Source organism: Camponotus vicinus, unplaced genomic scaffold, assembly GCF_025532165.1.
Source record: "Camponotus vicinus isolate PSW18456_S1 unplaced genomic scaffold, iyCamVici1.0 SCAF_14, whole genome shotgun sequence".
Taxonomy (NCBI): domain Eukaryota; kingdom Metazoa; phylum Arthropoda; class Insecta; order Hymenoptera; family Formicidae; genus Camponotus; species Camponotus vicinus.
In genome coordinates, this window is record NW_028141950.1 from 13,006,163 (window position 1) to 13,027,954 (window position 21,792).

The following is a 21,792-nucleotide window of genomic DNA, read 5'->3' on the forward strand; positions in this document are numbered from 1 at the left end:
AAGTTTACTAAGTAAAACATAATATTTGTGACACCATATACATTTAATATAGTGTACTCTGGCACATTTGATAACATTATCTATTGATAACATTATAATAACATTGTAATAAACTCTTTTCCATTATATATATAAAAATGTATTATTAATTTGTGAATACACTTCTCGCTCACTTAGAAGTAAAAATACATTTTTTAATCCAAAGTGAGATTTCATATGAGTTTACAACTTTTCACGCAAAGCGAGTTTCAACTGAAACCTATGTGTCTAGTTTTTTAGTAGTGGAGCCCCCCGCAGGGGGTGCAACTCATTGTATCCACACATATACTTTTCCACGCGAAGCGAGGTTCAATCTAAACCTATGTGTCTAGTTTCAACTCAAAAGAAAAGTTGTAAACCCATATAGAACCTCGCTTTGCATTACAAAGTGCATGCACAGAACAGTGGGTTCCGCCCCCCCTGCGGGTGGGATCTACTACCAAATACTAGACATATAGTGTTACGCGCGCGCCCGAGTCGTTGCGGCCCTGCCGTTGTCCGGATCCCGTTGACAAGAAGAATGTTGATAAACAACAATAGTCAGCTGAGTCGGAGAATAGCCATCAAGCTATACGGACGCGTTCTCGTTTACGAGCCATAATTGCGTTTTAATATATATATATAATCCGTTGTGTTAATCTGTTATTAGTGTGTTCTGTGTTCATATTAAAGTTTCACATTGTTCTTAAAAGTGTTTGGTTATTTCACGCGACCCGCGAGTCCCCGATAGCGAAGTACGCGCACTTCGATATATCTCGAAGTCCTCATCCTGCGGACGCAACATTTTGGGGGCTCGTCCGGAATAAAACGGACAGCAGTGATTTTGTGCGGTGGCAACGATAGCTGCGAAGAGAAGGCGCGAGCAATCCGAGCCGCCGTCGGAATCGAGAGCGACAGAATCGGCGGCGACGGAGTCGACGGCTTTAAAGACTGTGCTGCTTGAGATGCGGCGAATGCGCGAGGAAATCGCCGCAATGCTTCGCCGGCACAACGAGGAGTTGCAGCTTTTGCGGGGGAGCCGGTCTCAGCTTTCACACAGCTAAGTCGTTCCAATATTTTAAAAAAATGCGGCTAAATCACACGCAGTCAGATCCGCACGCGTAATTTGTTTTAAAAAAAAAACGTTATGTTAAAAATGTTTCCTTTTTAAAATTTTCTTTAAATAGAATGAGCTAACGTGTTTGAAATTAAAGCGGGCTCGGATGTATTTTGAATAGGGGATAATTCTTTCATTAGAACGCCTGAATGGCAATATTCGTGATTTCCGGTGTTCGTTTAAATAATGGTCGTATTGGTTCTAATTATTTCTTTGAATGAATTGTAATTGGTAGAGAAATCCTCGAAGTATTGTGGGACGGACTCCTAAATTTTATTTTGATTAGGGATTGGTTCTACATCCGAGACCCGAGGGGAGAAGTATGGATGGAAAAGTTTAGTGCTTGTTACTCGTTTTATTGTTTTTGTTGTAAAGGAAAGAAATTTTGGAGACGCGTCAGAGTAGTCTACTGTGACAAACATTTGAAGAGGAGATCTTAATAGAAGACTGCCTCGCCCACGGTTTTTGAGCCGTGGTTTTCCCGTGAGCCGAAGGGCGAATGCCGAGGCAGGGACTTGAGGAGTTCTTCTAGGACGATAGGTCCACGGTAGATACCCCCCTCTTGTCCGAAGAAAGGCACGGGAAGATAAGGACAGGAAAAAAAGACTTGCGCCGAGCACGAGAAAGATGACTGGAATGGGAGGCTGCCCTGGAGTCGATTCTTGAAGGTCTGGCCAACTCTCTGGGAAGAATCGATTGGGAGTCTGCCCAGTGGATTGGGGCCTGATCGGAGCGATGCTCGGTAATCTGGAGCAACAGCTCAGGGAGAGCAGGATATCGTTCAGGGTCTCTGGAAGTCCGCGTAGATTAGTCATCGAGCCCCTTGCTAATTGTCGGGACGACAATCTTGAAGAGGAGGGGCAGTGTTACGCGCGCGCCCGAGTCGTTACGGTCCTGCCGTTGTCCGGATCCCGTTGACAAGGGGAGCTTTCCATCAAGGCAGACGACACACATCGACACAGTGTCACATGTGGTGCTTTCCAACAACAACACGCCACAGCACGGTCGAACACAGCTGTAGAGCATAGTCGAACACAGAGTCTGGTTCATGGCTGCCAATCTTCGAATGATATTATAGGGATGTTTCATTTGATACATGTGGTATACCATAAGTTAATATTTTCTTTTTCATAGTTTTGTGAGAAGTATATACGATTTGTACAAAATATATAGCATTTTAGCATTCAAATTTGCCTAACTTATTTCGAAATAAATTATTTGGAACATTTGAATGCTAAAATACCATATATATTCTGTACATACATAAGAATTATTAATCATATTTTTATACTTTTGCAGCAATGTATATTTGCAAGCATTGCAACAAACAAATTCCGTTATTCGATGATATTTCCATCCATAATTGTTTTTTGGGGAAGGCTGTATTTATGGAAGAAAATAATAATGTTTTATTTTACTGTGAAGAGGATAAACGTGAGTATAGTAACAGAGAATTTATTATCTATTTTAGTTTACACATGTTGACCTGTCCGTAAATGATGAATGCGAGCAGGTTATAATAATAAATTTTTAAATTGTACTTTAACTTTTTATAGAAATGCCTTGTTCACAAAGCATTGAAAACAATAAAGAAGATGCGACGCAATTGTCAAATTCAACAAGTAAAGAACGTATGTAATATTTAACTCAAATATAAATATAAAATATATAGAATGTATGAGGATATATAAATATATAAATATATGTGGATATTTTATTTATATTTACATATATTTTTACAGATGCCATTTGGGATCGAAAAGCAACATTGGCAGCTATAAGTCTTTATGAGGCAAATATGAACATGATGGATCATCCTAAAAAAAAAGGGAAAATATGGGAGGCAATAAGAATTGGACTGTTGGATTTTGGAATAGAGGTATTGTTTTGTTAAAAGGCAGGTGTACGGTATACCTTTCTGTGAAATATTTGCAATTTGCATTTTGAGTGAAAAAATTAAAGCATTGTAGGACTTTATCGATTTATCATTCTGAATATAAGACATTTGGAGAGGTTCGATATTTTTTAAATATCGAGTAAATTTTTTAATAAAAAGATTTCAATACTTTTCAAGTTAATCCCGTACATACATACGAACGAAATATTTATATAATAGAATAGTATAGAAGTATAAGATATATATATAGATGCAGTTGCACTGCTTTTTTTATTTTTCAATTTAAATTTAATAAAAGTATGTCTTAACACTGCGAACACCCTTTTATATTTTAGATGACGAACGATCAAGTGCGATGGAAAATCAATGCATTAGTGAAAAAATACAAAGAAGTGGTAGATAATAATTCATTATCAGGAAGGGCTCGCATGGATTTCGAATATTTCGAGCAGATGGATGAAATTCTCGGACCGCGGCAGCGCGCCATTGCTGGGCAAACTGTATCATCAAAGTTAACATCTAAAACATCCAATCCTTATACTTCAATTTCTTTAGAAAGTTCTTCTTCGTGTGAAAGAAAATCTTCGTGTGCGTCTTCTTCGGTTCCGAACAGTCCATCGATGATAAGCTCACCGAAGAGAAAGCGTCCGTGTCATGGAACGGGTTCTAAAATTGCATCAACCAAGGTCGAACTCGAAAAACAGTGACTGCATCATTTACAAAAAAAAGAAGAACGTGATCACATCAAAGATCAAAGATATGCAACTCTTACCGAGACTAAGAAAGAAGCTTTAAAGTTAAAAAAAAGACAACTTGATTTGAAAGAGGCTGAATTGGAACAGCGAAAAGAGATGACAACGAAGAAGATGAAAGAGAAAAAAAACCGCCACTCAGAACTTATAGAAATCGAAAGAGTAAAATATAAATTACTAAAAAAATTTGTAGAAGATAAAGAGAATCAGAATCTCCGTGTAACATCCGATTCTGACTAAAGTCTGATTTTTTGTTCTTTATTTTTTTTAATTTCCAATTTTTTTTTTAATTTTTTTTCTTTAACCTCGGGTTAAACTATATCTTTGTCTCTTTTTAAGAACATATTTGAAAAGAGACAAAGATATAGTTTAACCCGAGGTTGAAGTTAACCCTTGTTGGTAAAATTGGCTCTTAGTTTTCATTTAAGTGTTTTTTTTGTGAATTACAACGCAAAAATAATATATTATTATAAGCCAAAGATTAGAGTGTTATTTTCTTTTTTACAAAGATTTTTTATTACAAACAAGATTTAATAGATACATAATGTATTAATTATATTATTATTGTTCAATAAAGATAATTAATTACTATCAACAGTTATTCGTCTTGTATAATCAATATTATTCAACCATTCGGAGAATTACGTGCAATAAATCATTGCTCAGGGAACAATTCGTTAAAAAGTTCCATCCTGCGATCTCGTGCTGCACAATGATCTGATATTTCCAGTTCCCTATTATCAACTACTGAAATCTCAAAACCGTCGTCATTATCTTCAGGAAAATTGTAAACATCATTTCTGTCAATACAGTAATTATGTAAAATGCATGCTGCAACTACTGTGTTTATGATAAAAGTCATGTCACGATATTCTGTAAAAAATTTGATACGACGAAACCGTCCTTTTAATTGCCCAATTGCTCTTTCAACAGACATTCGCGTGGATGAATGTATGAAATTGAACTCTGTCTGTTGTGGTGTAAGATGACCATTATCTCGAAACGGTGGAACGAGCCATGACAAAGATGGATATGCGGAGTCTCCTAATAAAAAGGTATTGTTAGGGAATAGTACACCATTGTCAACATTTGCTGCATGATACAATTCTGATCTTCTGAATATACGTGCATCATGGAGAGAACCAGGCTCACCACAATGTACGTTGGTAATCCGCATATTCGCATCTACTACTATTTGTAAACTAATGGAAAAGAATTTTTTTCGATTACAATAGTCTTGTGCGAACGTTGCAGGTTTTTCTATACGGATATGAGTTCCATCAATTGCTCCCAAGACGTTTGAAATTCCTTGCTTAGCACGAAAACTTTCAATGGTCGTTACTATATCATGTCCTTGTGGCCATCTAATCACTTCATCTAATTTCGTCATCAACCAGGCTATGACCCGTCGGAGAACTCGAAATACAGATGAGATAGAAATTCCAAATCTATCAGCCATAGTGCGTAAAGGTTCTGTGTTGGCAATATACCACAGAAAAAGCAAAAAGCTCAATTTTGCTGAGATTGGTATCTTTCCAAATAAATGCGATGGAATAAAATTTGATAACTATAACTCATCTGTAACGAAAAATTCTTTTTATATTTTATAGAGCACGCATTATGGTCACAATAATGTGAATTGTGTTTAACATTGTATAAATCAAACATATGTATAAATCAAACATGTTCATACCAATCAGTTTTTGTGCAGTGTGTCGGTTCAATCGTAAATGTTCCTTAAACTCTTCATTTGTCCAGGAATCAATAATCAAAAGATAATTCGTAATTGAATGTCTCCTTCGGCCAGTTGTTAAGTAATGCAGTAGAGGAAAAAACAACAAGTCTGCATGCTCTTCGTCGCTACTGGATGAAGTAATGCTGCCACTCGAACTACTGTCTAATTCTTGCATTTCATTTGAATTGGTTGAATCGGAACTGGTACTTAAGTTTGGAGTTTCTATCAATTGATACACAATTCTATTTATATCCATCTGCAAAGTATCATATATTTGTAACTCATCGCCAATAAAAACAGTAACAAATTGTGATTATATTTGATTTAATACATACGTACTTTGAACACATTAAAAATTTTTCAAAAATAACCTCAATTTCTTCAAGCAAACGATTTCTTACTAGATCTTTGTGTCATCTAAATGCCTTGATGGAAAACTCTAGCGATGTAGTTTAGAACTACAACGCATTCCATCAAGCATCTAGACACAGTGTTCGACCGTGTCACACCGTGCTGCTCTGTGTCACCTAGATGGAAAGCTCCCAAGAAGAATGTTGATAAACAACGATAGTCAGCTGAGTCGGAGAATAGCCGTCAAGCTATACGGACGCGTTCTCATTTACGAGCCATAATTGCGTTTTAATATAATCCGTTGTGTTAATCTGTTATTAGTGTGTTCTGTGTTCATATTAAAGTTCCTGTGTGTTCTCGAAAAGTGTTAATTTATTTAACGCGACCCGCGACAGCCGTTCTCTTAGTGCGCGTCTTTAATAAATCTCGTCGCCCCGGGCGCAACATTTTGGGGGCTCGTCCGGGATAATACGGACAACAGTGATTTTGTGCGATGGCAACGATAGCTGCAAAGAGGAGGAGGCGCGAGCAATTCGAGCCGCCGTCGGAATCGAGAGCGACAGAATCGGCTGCGTCGGAGTCGGCAGGAACGAAGTCGAAGGCTCTAAAGACCGTTTTGCTCGAGATGCGGCGAATACGCGAGGAGCAAGCGCGACGGAAGGAGGAAATCGCCGCAATGTTTCGCCGGCACGATGAGGAACTGCAGCTTCTGCGGGGGAGCCGGTCTCAGCCTTCACAACAGCTAAGTCGCTCCAATATTTTAAAAATGCGACTAAATCGCACGCAGTCAGATCCGCACGCGTAATTTGTTTAAGAAAAAAAAGTTATGTTAAAAATGTTTCCTTTAAAAAAAATTCTTTTAAAAAGAATGAACTGGTGTGTGTAAAATTAAGGCGAGCTCGGATGTATTTTGAATAGGGGATAATTCTTTCATTAGAATGCCTGGATGGCAATATTCGTGATTTCCGGTGTTTGTTTTAATAATGGTTGTGTTGGTTCCAATTATTTCTTTGAGCAAATTGTAATCGGTAGAGTAATCCGCGAAGTATTCTGGGAGGGACTCCCAAATTGTTTTGATTAGGGAATGGTTCTACATCCGAGGCCCAAAAAGAAAGGTATGGATGAAAAAAAAGTTTAGTGCTTGTTACTCGTTTTATTGTTTTTTATTGTTTAAGGGAAAGAAATTTTGTAATAATTCCGAATTTGGCAACGAAGAAGAGAGAAGGATAAGGGAAGAAGTGAGAAGGACAAAGACGACCAGAAGGGATGAAGGCCTCACCCACGGTTTTTGACCCGTGGTTTCCCTGTGAGTCTTCGGGCGAATGCCGAGTCAGGGGGCCTGAGGAGTTCTTTTGAGAGAACGGAGGGTCCACGGGAAGATACCTCCCCTCTTGCCTGAAGATGATTTTAGCCTTGGAGGAAATTTCTGGAATCAATGAAGTCGTTTGGTCCCAAGAGGATGTGCAGTTCGGTAACCTGGAACAGCAGTTCAGGGAGAACATGGAGACACATCGGGAACTATAATTCGACCAGAATTACGTCCCCTAATTGCTACATCCCTGGTTTAAGTCGCGGTCGAGTCTGTCTTGAAAAAGGAAGAAAATCTCGTTGTCAAGGAATTGTTGATAGCAGCAGCCGTCATTTGATTCTGGAGCCAGCTGTTAAGCTGAGCGGACGCGTTTACGAATTGTTATTGTGTTTCTTGTTATTAACCGCTGTTGTGTGTGTTCTGTGTTCTTCATTAAAGTTTCACATTGTTCTTAAAAGTGTTTGGTTATTTCACGCGACCCGCGAGTGCCCGATAGCGAAGTACGCGCACTTCGATATATCTCGAAGTCCTCGTCCCGCGGACGCAACAATAGGTTTGGATTGAATCTCGCTTCATATGGAAAGTCGCAAACCCATGTGGAATTTTGCAAATGTACACCTCGTTTCACATCATTTATATCATTAACTTCATTTGTTAATAACTTTTTAATAAACAACGAACGATGGTTAAAACTTTTTGATACTTATTGAGGACAGTGATTTCGACAACATATGTCAAAGTCAAGGTCATTAAGGCTGAGTCCGTTATTATACGTTTTTTCTTCTTTGTACTTTAACTACTGCGCTGTGGCTCTAATTTGCCATATAAGACAGGCTATTTTCTTTTAGTAACATTAACAAATTAAACAGCAAATAATTAAAGAATTCATTAAAGTAAATTTCCGAGATTATACAATAAATAGCCTTCACCTAATACGGCCGGGTCCGTGGCTGTTAGGGCTCTAATTCGTTATAATAATCAGGAAGATTCAATAATCAATGGGCGCCAACTAATTTTGAGCAAATTAGTAAAACAAATGGTACGGCAATCATAAAAGGAATTTAGGGATGGGAGGTTAAAAGGACCCTGGAATTCTATTAAGAAACTGAGATTCCAAAATATGTGGAAGTGATTATCCTAGACAAATCAAATCAAATTAATTTTGAAAATTATAATTTACGTCACCTGCCAATTCGAATCAAATTTTCAATAATACTTCCATCAAGTTCAGTCCACCTTGTTGTATCGGAATTTGGGCAATTATCAAAACGGTTCGTTCTTTCGGAAGAGTCCTGGATCTCTATGTGTATCCGTCTGAACCGTTCCTCAGTTTTCTAGTGAGTGCCTTTTTCCGACGATTGCGACTTCGCTAGAGGGCTAGTAGAAGGGAGGATCGACGCCGGCGCATTCCTCAATATTGACGTTAGCCCGTCGATTGATATGGATATTTCCAATCGATCTTTCTATATATTCAACTTAATGAATGTTATAGATGTTTAGCATTATAGGAACTTCCACTCACATCGACGTTGAGGGAATAACATATTGTCACAGCGAATTTTAATTTTTAATTATCACTATTAGAACCAATTTTTATTTAATATTCTAAATAATTTTCGGCTTATTAGTCATCGAAAAAAATAATCATTATCCAGCTTTCATCACGTGGAGGAAGTTGGAGAATATGTTTAAGCAAAGAAAGATGTTTTGTGAAACAATATTATATCATATTTTTGTTTTTTTCTATTCTCATTTTTATAATTAGCAAAATAAGAGGCATATCAAAAAAGAACATGAGAAATGGAAACATTTACAGAAAATAGGAAACACAAACAAAATAAAAATAATATAAGATAAAAAAATAAAATATACAATTGGGAGAAAAATAAAAATGCTATAATATTGTTTCATAAAATACCCTTTCTTGTTCATAAATATATTTCTCCGTTTTCTTCTATGTAATGAGAACTGGGCAACGACTATTTTTTTCGGCTAATAAGCGAAAAATTATTTAGAATATGTCCTGATATGATTATGATATATCATTAATTACTCTCGCATTTTTCATTTTTCTGATTATATGTAAGTATATTCCAATCAATAGAACAATAAACTAAATATAAATTTCTAATATAGCAATAGCGCTTTTTTCTTTTTATACATTTTTGAGCATCATTTTTTTTAAAAAGCATATATTTGCATTATTTTCTTTCTTGATGAGATAATTTTTATTACATATTTTATCTTCATCTAGTTTTAATAAATTTTAATAAATTTAATAAATTTTCGGCTTTTTATTTGTGTATACGGCTCAACTTCCGAATAGCCCCTACTTCCAAATTTAATGAAACTTCGAGCATTTGAAGACTATAACAGAACACATTTACACCATAAAGGATTTTTTGCGGAAACGACTAGGAGCGGAGAAATTCAAAAAAGAAGACGGTAAAACTACCGTTTAGGATTTATTTCCGACTACTTTGATTTTGACATATCTTGTTAAGGTCATAACTCTGAGCAATTTTCAGAAGGTTTTAACCGTTGCTTATTGTTTGTTAAAAAGTTATTGAGAAAAAAATTTTGAAAAATGTAGGAGTTATTTTGATTGTTGAAAGGTATAAACTGTGTGAGGTCTGTAATGTTTTGTTCTATATGGGTTTGCGAGTTTTCACGTGAAGCAATATCCACCCCACATCTCCTTGTGCTTTGACCTGAAACGAGGTTTATAGTTGTTTTGTTCCACATGAGTTTGCGACTTTTGAATTTTGATAAATATTTATAAGTGGGGTAATTGTGAAGGAGAGGGGTATCCTCACCAATTTCGTTGAAACTTAATTTATTGACGTATTTTAGTGCGTAGAACATGAATCTGTTAATTAAAATTGTCGCTTTTACTTACGAAAAAAGTTATGAAGGTCTAAAGTTGGCAGGTATTTAAGGTTAGAAAATCCATCATACCAACTAAATGTAGTGACGCGAACATGTTTCTTGACTACGTGCGCATGCGTTTTAGTTTATAACAGCATGGAGCTGACACACACACACACACACACGGGGGGGGGGGTGCAAGGGGGGCCTTCGGCCCCCTCCCACACCCACCCCGTCCCTCTCGCTTCGCGTGAAAAGTTGCAAAGTGGAACCTCGCTTCGCGTGGAAAGTTGCACCCTACCGTAGGCACCCCTACCGGCGGGGTGGGTGCAGGAGGGTGCAACTTTCCACGCGAAGCGAGGTTTCACTTTGCAACTTTCCACGCGAAGCGAGGGGGACGGGGTGGGTGCGGGAGGAGGGCCAAAGGCCCCTCTTGCATCCCCCGCGTGTATGTGTGTGTGTGTGTGTATATATATACGTTTCTGATATTTATATAAGTATCTTTTGCGAAATATATGAAAACTTTCTTTTTTGAATTTCTCCGCTCCTAGTCGTTTCCGCAAAAAATCCTTTATGGTGTGAATGTGTTCTGTTATAGTTTTCAAATGCTGGAAGTTTTATCAAATTCGGAGGTAGGGGCTATTCGGAAGTCTTACCGTGCATACTTACAGATTTGTATAAGTTGGTATAATTTGTCATTTGAAGCTTGCAAAATTTAAATAAATAAAACACAGAATAAAATAATTTTTAAAATTTTGTGTAAACAAATTATTTTTATCAACAATTTTATGCGATAACATATATGATTTTTTATAATATGAAACTCTAAGCCATAGCTTAGTTAGCTTATATCACACGGCTTTTCATATTTTTCGCATGCGATCTTCCTATACATTATAATATAGGGATAACATAACTTGCATTAGAAATCATATAATATCGTGAGAAATAAAATTCTTGATGCAATGTGAATCTAAAAAAGCACATATCGCATGTTCCAATGATTGACATCTCACAAAATATCTATAATTTCAAGATATCGATTTTATTTTGCGCCACAATGTGAGATAGAAAATAAGAGTGTGAAGATGGAACATCTAGCATTTCCTGACAATCCGCAATTATGATGTTACACCGTAATGCTGTGACATGTTATTAGCGATATCCATTTGCACAGGTATAGGGGGATTGTTTAAGTGATATGACATTTGTCTCCGAGAAAGAATTAATAGAATACAACAGGTCGAGTTGTGAAAATGCAGTCGACTGTGAAACGTTACTATAACATTAATAAGAGTCTCATGTCGAAAATCGGTGGCTGGCCGACCCAAAATAATTTCATAAAGATATTCTTGCCGACAATAATAACAACTTTTATTTTTAGTCAAGCTTTTTTTGAGGTAATGTTACATAAAATTTGAAAGAAAAATATTTTCCTACAGTAATATATGTACAATTTATTTTAACGTGCACATGTTTAAAACTTTTTGAAAAGTTGAATATATTTTTAATGTTTATACATGTGCAAAAAAGAGTAGTGTGTTTCTTTCATATTAATCAAACATTTAAAATAATGTTTTTCTCATTATGACTTATATACCAAAAAAAAGTATGCATCTATTTTATTTCTTACAAGTTACTATGTTACAGTTAGTTTTATTATGTTACACATACACATACACAATTTTGAATCTATCATTTTTTTATATATCGCATATATAAATAAGGTACTTAGAAATGCTATTTTAAATAAAATTTCTTTAAATTTTAAATTATTTAAAAAAATAACGCAAAGAAGAGAGAGAGAGAACAAACTTTTTAAAGCTTATCATAAATATTTCTGAAATATCTTTATAAATTTTTAAGACATTATATTATTTGAATAAATAATACTGTCTAATACCATTTTTATAACACGAATGTGGATAGACATTTCCGATGCATTTTTTCTTGCTAAACGCAAATTTGTTGTCCAAAAATTTGGCTATCACGTCACAATTTTGAGAAAAATGATGTCAAAAATACTAAAAAACAATGATTTTGAGAATTTTCATGTTGTTGTCACCGGTATCAATTTTTTTTCTAAATTTAGTCAATGTTATGGAAAAGTATCAATTAAATTTAAAATGTGTATTATTTTGTTTCGGTATGATTTTTTGAGTTGTCGAGATACATCACAATAGCTCGTATAATAGTATTGCTGTTTATACAGGGTGTTGCAGACCACCCGTATCAGCCGAATATCTCAAAAACTGAGCGCGGCAGACAAAAATATTTCAGACTAAAGTTATAAGGTTTCAAGTATCGCATTACATGGCGATATCAGTTTGATCTTGAAGAGTTATTTGAAGGTCACGTGAAGGTCACCGTCAATTTCTTAAATGGAAAGCCCTATTTTTTATTGCATATTCTTGTAGCTTATCTCGAGGGCTTTTCAAAACACTATAATAAAATATTTTTGCCTCAAGTACTTATTGAGTTATAAGACTTGAAATCATTTCTTAATTTTACATAAACTGTAAAATATCTTGTAAAATATTCATTTTTCGATTATCTTACCTTGATACTTTTATATACAAAATAATGAGAGGAATCAATTGGTGTAAAAATAACTATGTGTTTTCTTTACACCAATTGATTCCTCTCATTATTTTGTACATAAAAGTATCAAGGTGAGGTAATCGAAAAATGAATATTTTACAAGATATTTTACGGTTTATGTAAAATTAAGAAATAATTTCAAGCCTTCTAGCTCAAAAAGTTCTTGAGGGAAAAATATTTTATTATAGTGTTTTAGAAAGCCCTCGAGATAAGCTACAAGAATATATAATATAAAATAGGGGGTTCCATTTAAGAAATTGACGGTGACCTTCACGTGACCTTCAAATAACTCTTCAAGGTCAAACTGATATCGCCATGTAATGCGTTACTTGAAACCTTATAACTTTTGTCTGAAATATTTTTGTCTGCCGCGCTCAGTTTTTGAGATATTCGGCTGATACGGGTGGTCTGCGACACCCTGTATATGCGACAATATTAATATAATATTGTTGCTTTTTATTGTAGTATGTTGTTATTATATTATATGTATAAGTACAAAAAGCTTACTTTATACATAATGCAATATTAAGAAGGAGTAAAATGCGTTTCATGTATTACATAGAAAAAATATCTATTTTTAAATTGCTATATCTTGAAAAATTGTACAGAAATCCAAAAAAAACCAAATGCATTATAAAAGTTGACACTTTCGCATAGTATTAATGAAATTAGGAAAAAAGATTCGATGCTATAATATTAGGAAGATCCTCGAAATCGTTTTTGGTCTCTTTAATTTTTTTCAAAATTATGACAGCCAGATTTGAACAATGTATTCGTGCAACAAGCAAAAACATATCGGAAATGACTATTTACATTCATGTTATAAAAGAAAGTCAAATTTTATTGGATCGTGTAATTAATTTTCTATTTGTGATAACATTATACAGAGTTCTAAATTCATTGCATTTTCATTGAATAGTTTATTTTTCAAAACATTTTTCGATTTTTTAATTACTTATAATTTAGGATTTATTAATATTTTGATATTTTTGTAAAAAGGAACAATTGATTTAAAACTGAACTATAATTTGCAGATCAAAAATGGTTAAAGCAATTTAAAATGTGATTAACTAGAATAACTTACATTTCTTTTATTTATAAAAGTTTGTTAAATATGAAAGATTGTGTGAAAGAGTGTTTCATTTAGAATTATTTTTGTCGATATATTTTACTTATTTCCATTATTACATATAGCTATTTACATAATATCTATATTTACATTATTATAGCTATTTATCAAGTTGGAACTCGTTACTTGCAACGAAATTAGTTTCAGTTATTTTTTTTCGGTCTAACTTCGTTCCTATTTCTTTATCCGTAATTTAACTTACAATTAGTTACATATTTTCGATAACTAGTAAATAATTTAATAATCATGTTACAGCAGTTATTTTATATATATATATATATATATATATATATATATATATATATAGAATAAGTAATAAAAAATAGGGGTTCCCATTTAAAAAACGGAAGTTGACCGTCAAATGACCTTGAAAATGACCTTTAATGTCGAATCCAAGGTCACTATTAGATAGCCCCCTTTGTTCCCTACAACTTTTATCCGAGTCGTTTTCCTTCAAACGTTGATCCTGAAAAGTTATGAGGGTGGAACTTTTAAAATGCGGCACCCTTTATATATATATAGGGTGTCCCGTGACAATTATGTGTTTTCTTTACACCAATTGATTCCTCTCATTATTTTATACGTAAAAGTATTAAGGTATTAAGATCGTCACTATTAGATAGCCCCCTTTGTTCCCTACAACTTTTATCCGAGTCGTTTTCCTTCAAACGTTGATCCTGAAAAATTATGAGGGTGGAACTTTTAAAATGGGACACCCTGTATATATATATATATATATATATATATATATATATATATATATAAGCATATAGGGTGTCCCATTTAAAAAGTTGGAGGTGACCTTCATGTGACCTTCAGGTAACTCTTCAAGTTCAAACTAATAGCACCATCTTATGTCCCCCTTGAAACCATACAACTTTTGTCTGAAACATTTTTCTCTAAATTGCTTCGTTTCCGAAATATAAATTTGTAACACTACGTGGGCCACCCTGTATATATATATAGGGTGTAACTGAAAAAGCGCCCATGGAGCAAGTAGCGTTATTCCTGATTACAAATCGAGTCGAGAAGTCCTGAACCATTTTTTTCTATAATGCTTAATAAAGCGGTAATTATTGAATGAAGTTGCGCTAATAAGCACCGACCTTTAGCCTCCTTGTCGAAATTTTTTTTAAGGAAACGCTTTTGACGGAAGAAATATGATTTTTAATGCAAATTAAAGTTTTTCACATTATTACAACGCATAAAAATATTGCACGATAGCGGCAAAACATAATCCGAAACGGCGGAGCGCTCACGCACACTACCAGGCGCGCGGCTCACTGACGTGCGCCCGTCTAAAGATCGGTGCTTATTGGCGCAACTTTACTCAATAATTACCGCTTTATTAAGCATTATAGAAAAAAATGGTTCAGGACTTTTCGACTCGATTTTTAATCAGGAATAACGCTATTTGCTCCATGGGCGCTTTTTCAATTACACCCTGTATATATATATATATATATATATATATATATTGCGACGTTAAATTATACTATCCTCGGGGTGTTAAAGAGGATGAGAGGGAGCGAAACGTCCTCAAAAACACAAGAAACGAAAAGAATACTCGCGCTCGGAGGAACAGAGATGAAGGGTATTCTGCGCGAACCGCGGCGAAGCGAAGGCCGTATCGAAATCTCGAAATTGAGCGCCAGATACGGTCTTTCACGTATCAATTCGCGAAACGACAAAATAACGCGACAAACGCTTGCCTTACTCGCCACGGGCCGACGCTTGCCTAGCTCGCCTAACGGTAGAAGGGTCTATAGAAAAGGGTGTTATACTTATTTTATATGAGGCTTCACAAAAATCCAAAAATTCGACAAACACGACAGAATTTAACATTCACGAAAGGATAATACTCAAATAAATTTTGTGGACTTACACTCTAAAAAATATTGGTGTGAATTTAACACCAATAGTGTGAATTATAACACCCATATGGGTGTTTATATAATTCTCACCATATTGATGTGAAATCAACACTGTCTGCTTGGTGTGGAAAATTCACATTGTTGCGGTGCGAATCTTAACACTACTGGCAGTGTGAATCTTAACACTACTGGCGATGTGATTTTTACATCAACTATGGTGTTACTAGAAATACAGCAAAATATTTCATAATGTGTATATATATATATATACGCATTATTGATATTAAAATCGCACGCACACACACATATATATACATATATATGCGTGTGTGGACCTGCGATTTTAATATCAACAATGCGTATATATATAATATATTACATTATGTTTTATTAATAGGGGTAATAATTTGCATAAACAGAAATATTTTTTAAATGGTTTATTTCAAAAAATAGCTTATAGCTAAAAGTTATCTATTATTATATTTATTTAAGAAAATAATAACCTTAAGTAGTAATACCTTAATATCACATTTATATACTTATAATATAGCTATGTTAAGTTAAAAATCTTTTCTAAAAAAAAACATGCTGAAAATAATTACATTATATATTTTGAACTTAATTTAAAAGCTATATTTATTTAAAAAAATAATACCTTTTAGTATCACATTTATCGATACTTAAACAATTAATAGTTTATATACAATATTAACTCTTGAAAGAAAAACTAAAAATAATTTTTTTTAAACTTAATGTAAGATTATAATGTAACAGTATTTAAAAAATATGATATCGAGGAACAATATACATTTTGTTAATCAATCCAAGAGGACTATGCAGTTCATAAGACTGAGGATAAGTCAGTTCTTTCACATTACATATTATATCATGTTCCTCTGTAAGGGCACAAACATTATAAGCCTGAAACTATTCTGAGAAGGATAATGTTTGCCATTCAGATAATATGAGAAATATGTCATCTTCTGTTTAAACTACAAATTTGATTTGCCAAAAAATTGGTAAATCGTTAACAATTCCAAAACAATCGTTAACACATTCCAAACAAAAAATTTTGGGCGATACATTATGCCGCAATATACTATCCAGTTTAGGAAATGCACGTCCTCAGTAATGTTTAAGTCTTTTAGCATTGGCAATTCTGAAGTTTTATGTAATTTGCCTGGTCCAATTTCTACTTTGTTAAAAACATCAGTTGTCCTCCACAAGTTACAAAAATGTCGTTGATGTTTTGTTGACAATGTTTTACAAATATTTTTAGTTACAAACATTACTAGAAATTCTCGTAAAAAAGCTATGTTTACTTTCGAATCGCATTGTCCACATATGAACAACGGGACCCATTAAACGCATTATTCTTGGATAGTGCAATAAAAAGTGTTGTTTTGGTATAATATTCCCTGGAAATATTATACCAAATGTTAAATAATTTTAAATGCTCAGATATTAGTTTTTGCAACTAATACGTCAAGGAGACAGTGATTTTTGGAGAAAAAATTATACTCATTATTTCTAAAAAAGATGTAAGTACACGCCACAAATCTTTGCTTCTTTGATTAATATAAATATCATTGCACAAAATCAGTGGCAAAAAGCGTCCAAGACACCATGCTTGAGAGGCTCTTTGTCCAATGTTTATACTTTTCTTATTAAGTTTTAGAGCACACGGTTTATTGCATTGTTCTAAATATCCATAAGGATATGCATCGATACGAACATTTATTTCTTCAAGACTTATATATCTTTCCTTAATTAACGTACTGACGAACAGTTTAATGACGAGTTGCAACGAGTCTTCTAAGATATCATGCATGCAATCTACATTAGGATCCTCTGTTACATGAAAATATGTCAGATCATTTAAAGGACAACAACGCTTTAACCCTTTGCTAATCGTCGCTCCATTTTCCAATTCCTGTATATCACTTATATACGAAGCACGAGTTCTAAGTTTAACTCTCTCATCGGTTTCTGTGGTAATAATTTTACATTCATTCTTGGTACAGTAACAAAATCTGCAGTAATATGTTGAATTAAAACTTTCGGTATAACCGTATAAAGATGCACCAAGATTGTCGTGACTGATGGCAATAATAGTACCTTTGATAGGTATATTTATTCCTTCAATATGTATTCCAGAAGATTCTAATGTTTTTAAATCACAGATTAATGGGTGCAGTACTGCATCAAAACCAAACTCCTTGACAATTTTAGCATGAAACAAACTAACTAAATGAATATGTTGTTGCTGAGAATTAAAAATAGGAGGTATGTTTTTTAGCTGAAAATAAATTGCTCAAAGTTTATGTTTATTCTTTTTACTTCCTAGGGCATTTTCAACATGAAAATCATCATAATAAAGCGTTATTTTTAAAGACTGATTATCTTTAGAAAATAAATCGTGTGATGTGCAATGTAAACCATCAGTGTAATTTGCAAAATATTTCTTATTTATAGATTGCGGATTATAAAATTATAAAATTAAATTATAAAATTAATAAATAAAATTATAAAATTATAAAATTATAAAATTATAAAATTATAAAATTAATTATAAAATTTTTCAAAGTTTCGTTTTCTAGCAAAAACTTTAAAGAATCTATAATTGACACATAGATAAATGTTCTTGGCATTAAAATAACTTTGCTCGCGTCTGTATTTCTATCAAATTTTGTAACAGCTTTTGTACCAAAATTTATTTCAATCACGGGTACTATTCTCATTTCTTCTTGAAAAAAATTTTTTCTCTTATAAGATGAATTAATGCTATTAAATACACCGCATATATCTTTTAGATGATTTTGTAAATGATCTATTTGACCACACTGAAGAAGAGCATTTACACTGTTGATAGTTACTGTAACCCCTGTCGAGCTGGCCCCCCACTTTTCAAAAATAAAAAAACTAATAGCTCATAATAATGAGCTTTTTATGAGCTTTCATATCCCGCAAATTAAAAATTTTGAGCTCGTTGCAATAAGCATGAATTTAATACTTTTTGTGGGGGGGCTGAGTCGACGTCGACTTTGATTTTTGAGCTTATCTCTTTAATTTTTAAACAACCTTTTAATTGACGCAATTCACAAAAAAGTCTGAAATTCTGCGAAACGAAACGCGCACGTAATTCGGCGTTTAAATATCTAATTATCTTAAATTAAATAAATATCTTAATATCCTAACTCTTAATTTATTAATAGAACTTTACTCTTGTACCGCAGTAGGTGCGACCGATGTTTAAGTGCGAAATTCTGCGAAACTAAACGAGCACATAACTCAGCATTTAGATATTTTAAAATAATATTAATTAACAAGTATTTTGATACCATTAAATGTCGAGCTCCTAATTTTTTAATAGGACTATACTCTATTTTTACTCTATTTTTAGTTTATATTTTGATGAATCATACTATAATTTATTAAAAATTTTTTTTATAAATTAAATTATAATATATGAAAATATAAAAGATTATTAAAGATATTTAATCTTAGATCTCAGATATTTAAATTCTATAACAAGATAACATTTAATAATTTTCTTACATCTGTTCTCTCTCTCTTTCTCTCTCTCTCTCTTCTTCTTCACTTAAAAGAATTAATGAAATGAATAACTATTCGTACTACCCAATTTTGTTCAGAATTAAATTTATCTATTATAGTATTATTACATGTGTGATTTGGATTTCTATATAAAATAAAATTGTCTTTTTTATGAGAATATATCTAGTTTATTTTAAACACATTTTATTTATTAAAAGAACATTCAAAATAACGAAAACTTGGTCGTTTGTGATAAAATTTTTGAGCGGGTCAGCAATTTTAAGTACTTAGCGTCAATTCTCAACCAAACTAATGAAATAAGAGAAGAGCTTAAGAAAAGAATTAATTCGGGGAATGCATGCTTTTATTCGATTAATAAACTACTCGGTTCACGGGTGTTGTCCAGACGTCTAAAAATTAGCATTTAAAGAACAATTATTTTACCGGTAGTCCTTTATGATTGTGAAGCGTGGTCACTTACGTTACAAGACGAGAAAAAATTCAAAGTATTCGAAAATAAAGTACTTCGTAATATCTTCGGCGCAAAACGCGATGAGAAAACGGGCGAATGGAGAACATTACACAACGCAGAATTACATCAATTATACAATAGTCCGGATATTGTTAACGTCATAAAATCGCGTTGTTTAAGATGGGCAGGTCACGTGGCGCGTATGGAAAAGAATAGAACCGCATACAAAATACTAATTAGTAAACCCAATGGGAAAAGACCATTGGGTAGACCAAGACGCAGGTGGGAAGATAATATTAGAATGGATCTGAACGAAATGGGGTACGAGGGTCGCGAATGGAGGGATCTTGCTCAGGGACGGGACCAGTGGCGGGGTTTGGTATCTGCGGCAATGAGCTTTCGAGTTCCTAACGCCAGCTAATAATAATAAATAATAATAATTATTTATTAAAACAACTTATAGTGCAGTTTATTTGAACAGAGGTATATAATATTATGTAATGCTTTTGTATATAATATTAAATAGTATATAATAATAATTGTACATTTCCAATGAAATTTGATGGGACAATAATGTCTGACTCCTTTAAATCATCGTATTGTATCCAGGAATTATCTCTCCTGTGACAAATAGCAGTAAAATGTCCTATTGTGTTTGGATCAGAACATCGTATGCCTGAAGATGAACCACTCCTATTCTTAGATGAACCACTCCTCTTAAGTGGTACGGTTGAGACATAAAACTACATTTCAGAGTAGTTGGTATGTCAGAAAGTCGTATAGTTTTATTAATATTTTCAATATTATATAACTCAAATAATATGAAATGATCTGTATGATAAAATATATTATACAGGGTGAGCCATTTTAATTAACGCACGCAATTATTTCGGAAACAAAGCTTTTTAGAGAAAAATGTTTCAGACAAAAGTTTTATGGTTTCGAGGGGGCCATAAGATGGTATCATTGGTTTGACACTGAAGAGTCATTTGAAGGTCACGTGAAGGTCACTTCAATTTTTTTAAATGGAACACCCCATATATTTTTGCACACTCTTGTAGCTTATCTCGAGAGCTTTCCAAAACACTATAATTAAGTACCTTTTCGTTAAGTACTTTTTGAGTTATGAGGCTTGAAATAATTTCTTAATTTTACATAAACCGTAAAATATCTTGTAAAATATTCATTTTTCGATTATCTTACCTTAATACTTTTACGTACAAAATAATGAGAGGAATCAATTGGTGTAAAGAAAACACATAGTTGTTTTTAAGAAAAAATATGGAATTGTTAATTGCAAATTACATATTTTTTCTTCAAAACAACTATGTGTTTTCTTTAGACCAATTGATTCCTTTCATTATTTTGTACGTAAAAGTATTAAGGTAAGATAATCGAAAAATGAATATTTTACAAGATATTTTACGGTTTATGTAAAATTAAGAAATTATTTCAAGCCTCATAACTCAAAAAGTACTTAACGAAAAGGTACTTAATTATAGTGTTTTGGAAAGCTCTCGAGATAAGCTACAAGAGTGTGCAAAAATATATGGGGTGTTCCATTTAAAAAAATTGAAGTGACCTTCACGTGACCTTCAAATGACTCTTCAGTGTCAAACCAATGATACCATCTTATGGCCCCCTCGAAACCATAAAACTTTTGTCTGAAACATTTTTCTCTAAAATGCTTTGTTTCCGAAATAATTGCGTGCGTTAATTAAAATGGCTCACCCTGTATATAAAATATAAAATACATATAAAAATATATATATATAATATAAATACATTACACCCCCCCCATACACAAATATATATATATATCATAGTAAAATTATATATATATTTATAAATAGGAATATTATATATGTATAATTTATTATATATATATATGTATATATATATATATATATATAAACCTTCAGTTAAACAAAAAAATAATGTTATTCTTTTTCTATGTAGATAAACATATGTTACTGTGTTTCTATCAACTTTAGTTAAATATATTCTTACATTATTGCATTTATCTCTTTTCAAATTTCTCTTTACTAAAATATTATTGCAGTACTATATAAATAAATATATTTGAAAAATGAAAGAATATTTATTATACCTGT

At 33.2% G+C, this 21,792-nt stretch overlaps 3 protein-coding genes across 3 annotated transcripts in view; 2 read left to right on the forward strand and 1 right to left on the reverse strand.

Annotated features, from left to right (window-relative positions):
- Nucleotides 1–619: 619 nt before the first annotated feature.
- LOC145965117 (uncharacterized) lies at nt 620–4,320 on the forward strand. The gene is made up of 4 exons (XM_083088457.1): nt 620–2,569; nt 2,692–2,766; nt 2,878–3,014; nt 3,368–4,320. Exons 1-4 carry the CDS (start codon nt 2,437–2,439, stop codon nt 3,737–3,739), a joined length of 717 nt encoding a protein of 238 aa, XP_082944583.1. The 5' UTR covers nt 620–2,436; the 3' UTR covers nt 3,740–4,320.
- An 81-nt stretch (nt 4,321–4,401) lies between these two features.
- Nucleotides 4,402–7,934, reverse strand: LOC145965068 (uncharacterized). Its single transcript, XM_083088348.1, has 2 exons — nt 5,478–7,934; nt 4,402–5,362 (listed from the first exon to the last, which is right to left on the reverse strand). Exons 1-2 carry the CDS (start codon nt 5,773–5,775, stop codon nt 5,352–5,354), a joined length of 309 nt encoding a protein of 102 aa, XP_082944474.1. The 5' UTR covers nt 5,776–7,934; the 3' UTR covers nt 4,402–5,351.
- Nucleotides 7,935–11,303: 3,369 nt separating this feature from the next.
- Nucleotides 11,304–21,792, forward strand: part of LOC145965440 (uncharacterized) — a 105,842-nt gene continuing 95,353 nt past the window's right edge. Inside the window, exon 1 of the mRNA XM_083088980.1 lies at nt 11,304–11,447. Within this exon, the coding sequence (XP_082945106.1) occupies nt 11,304–11,447 (144 nt within the window). The remainder of the gene's footprint in view (nt 11,448–21,792) is intronic.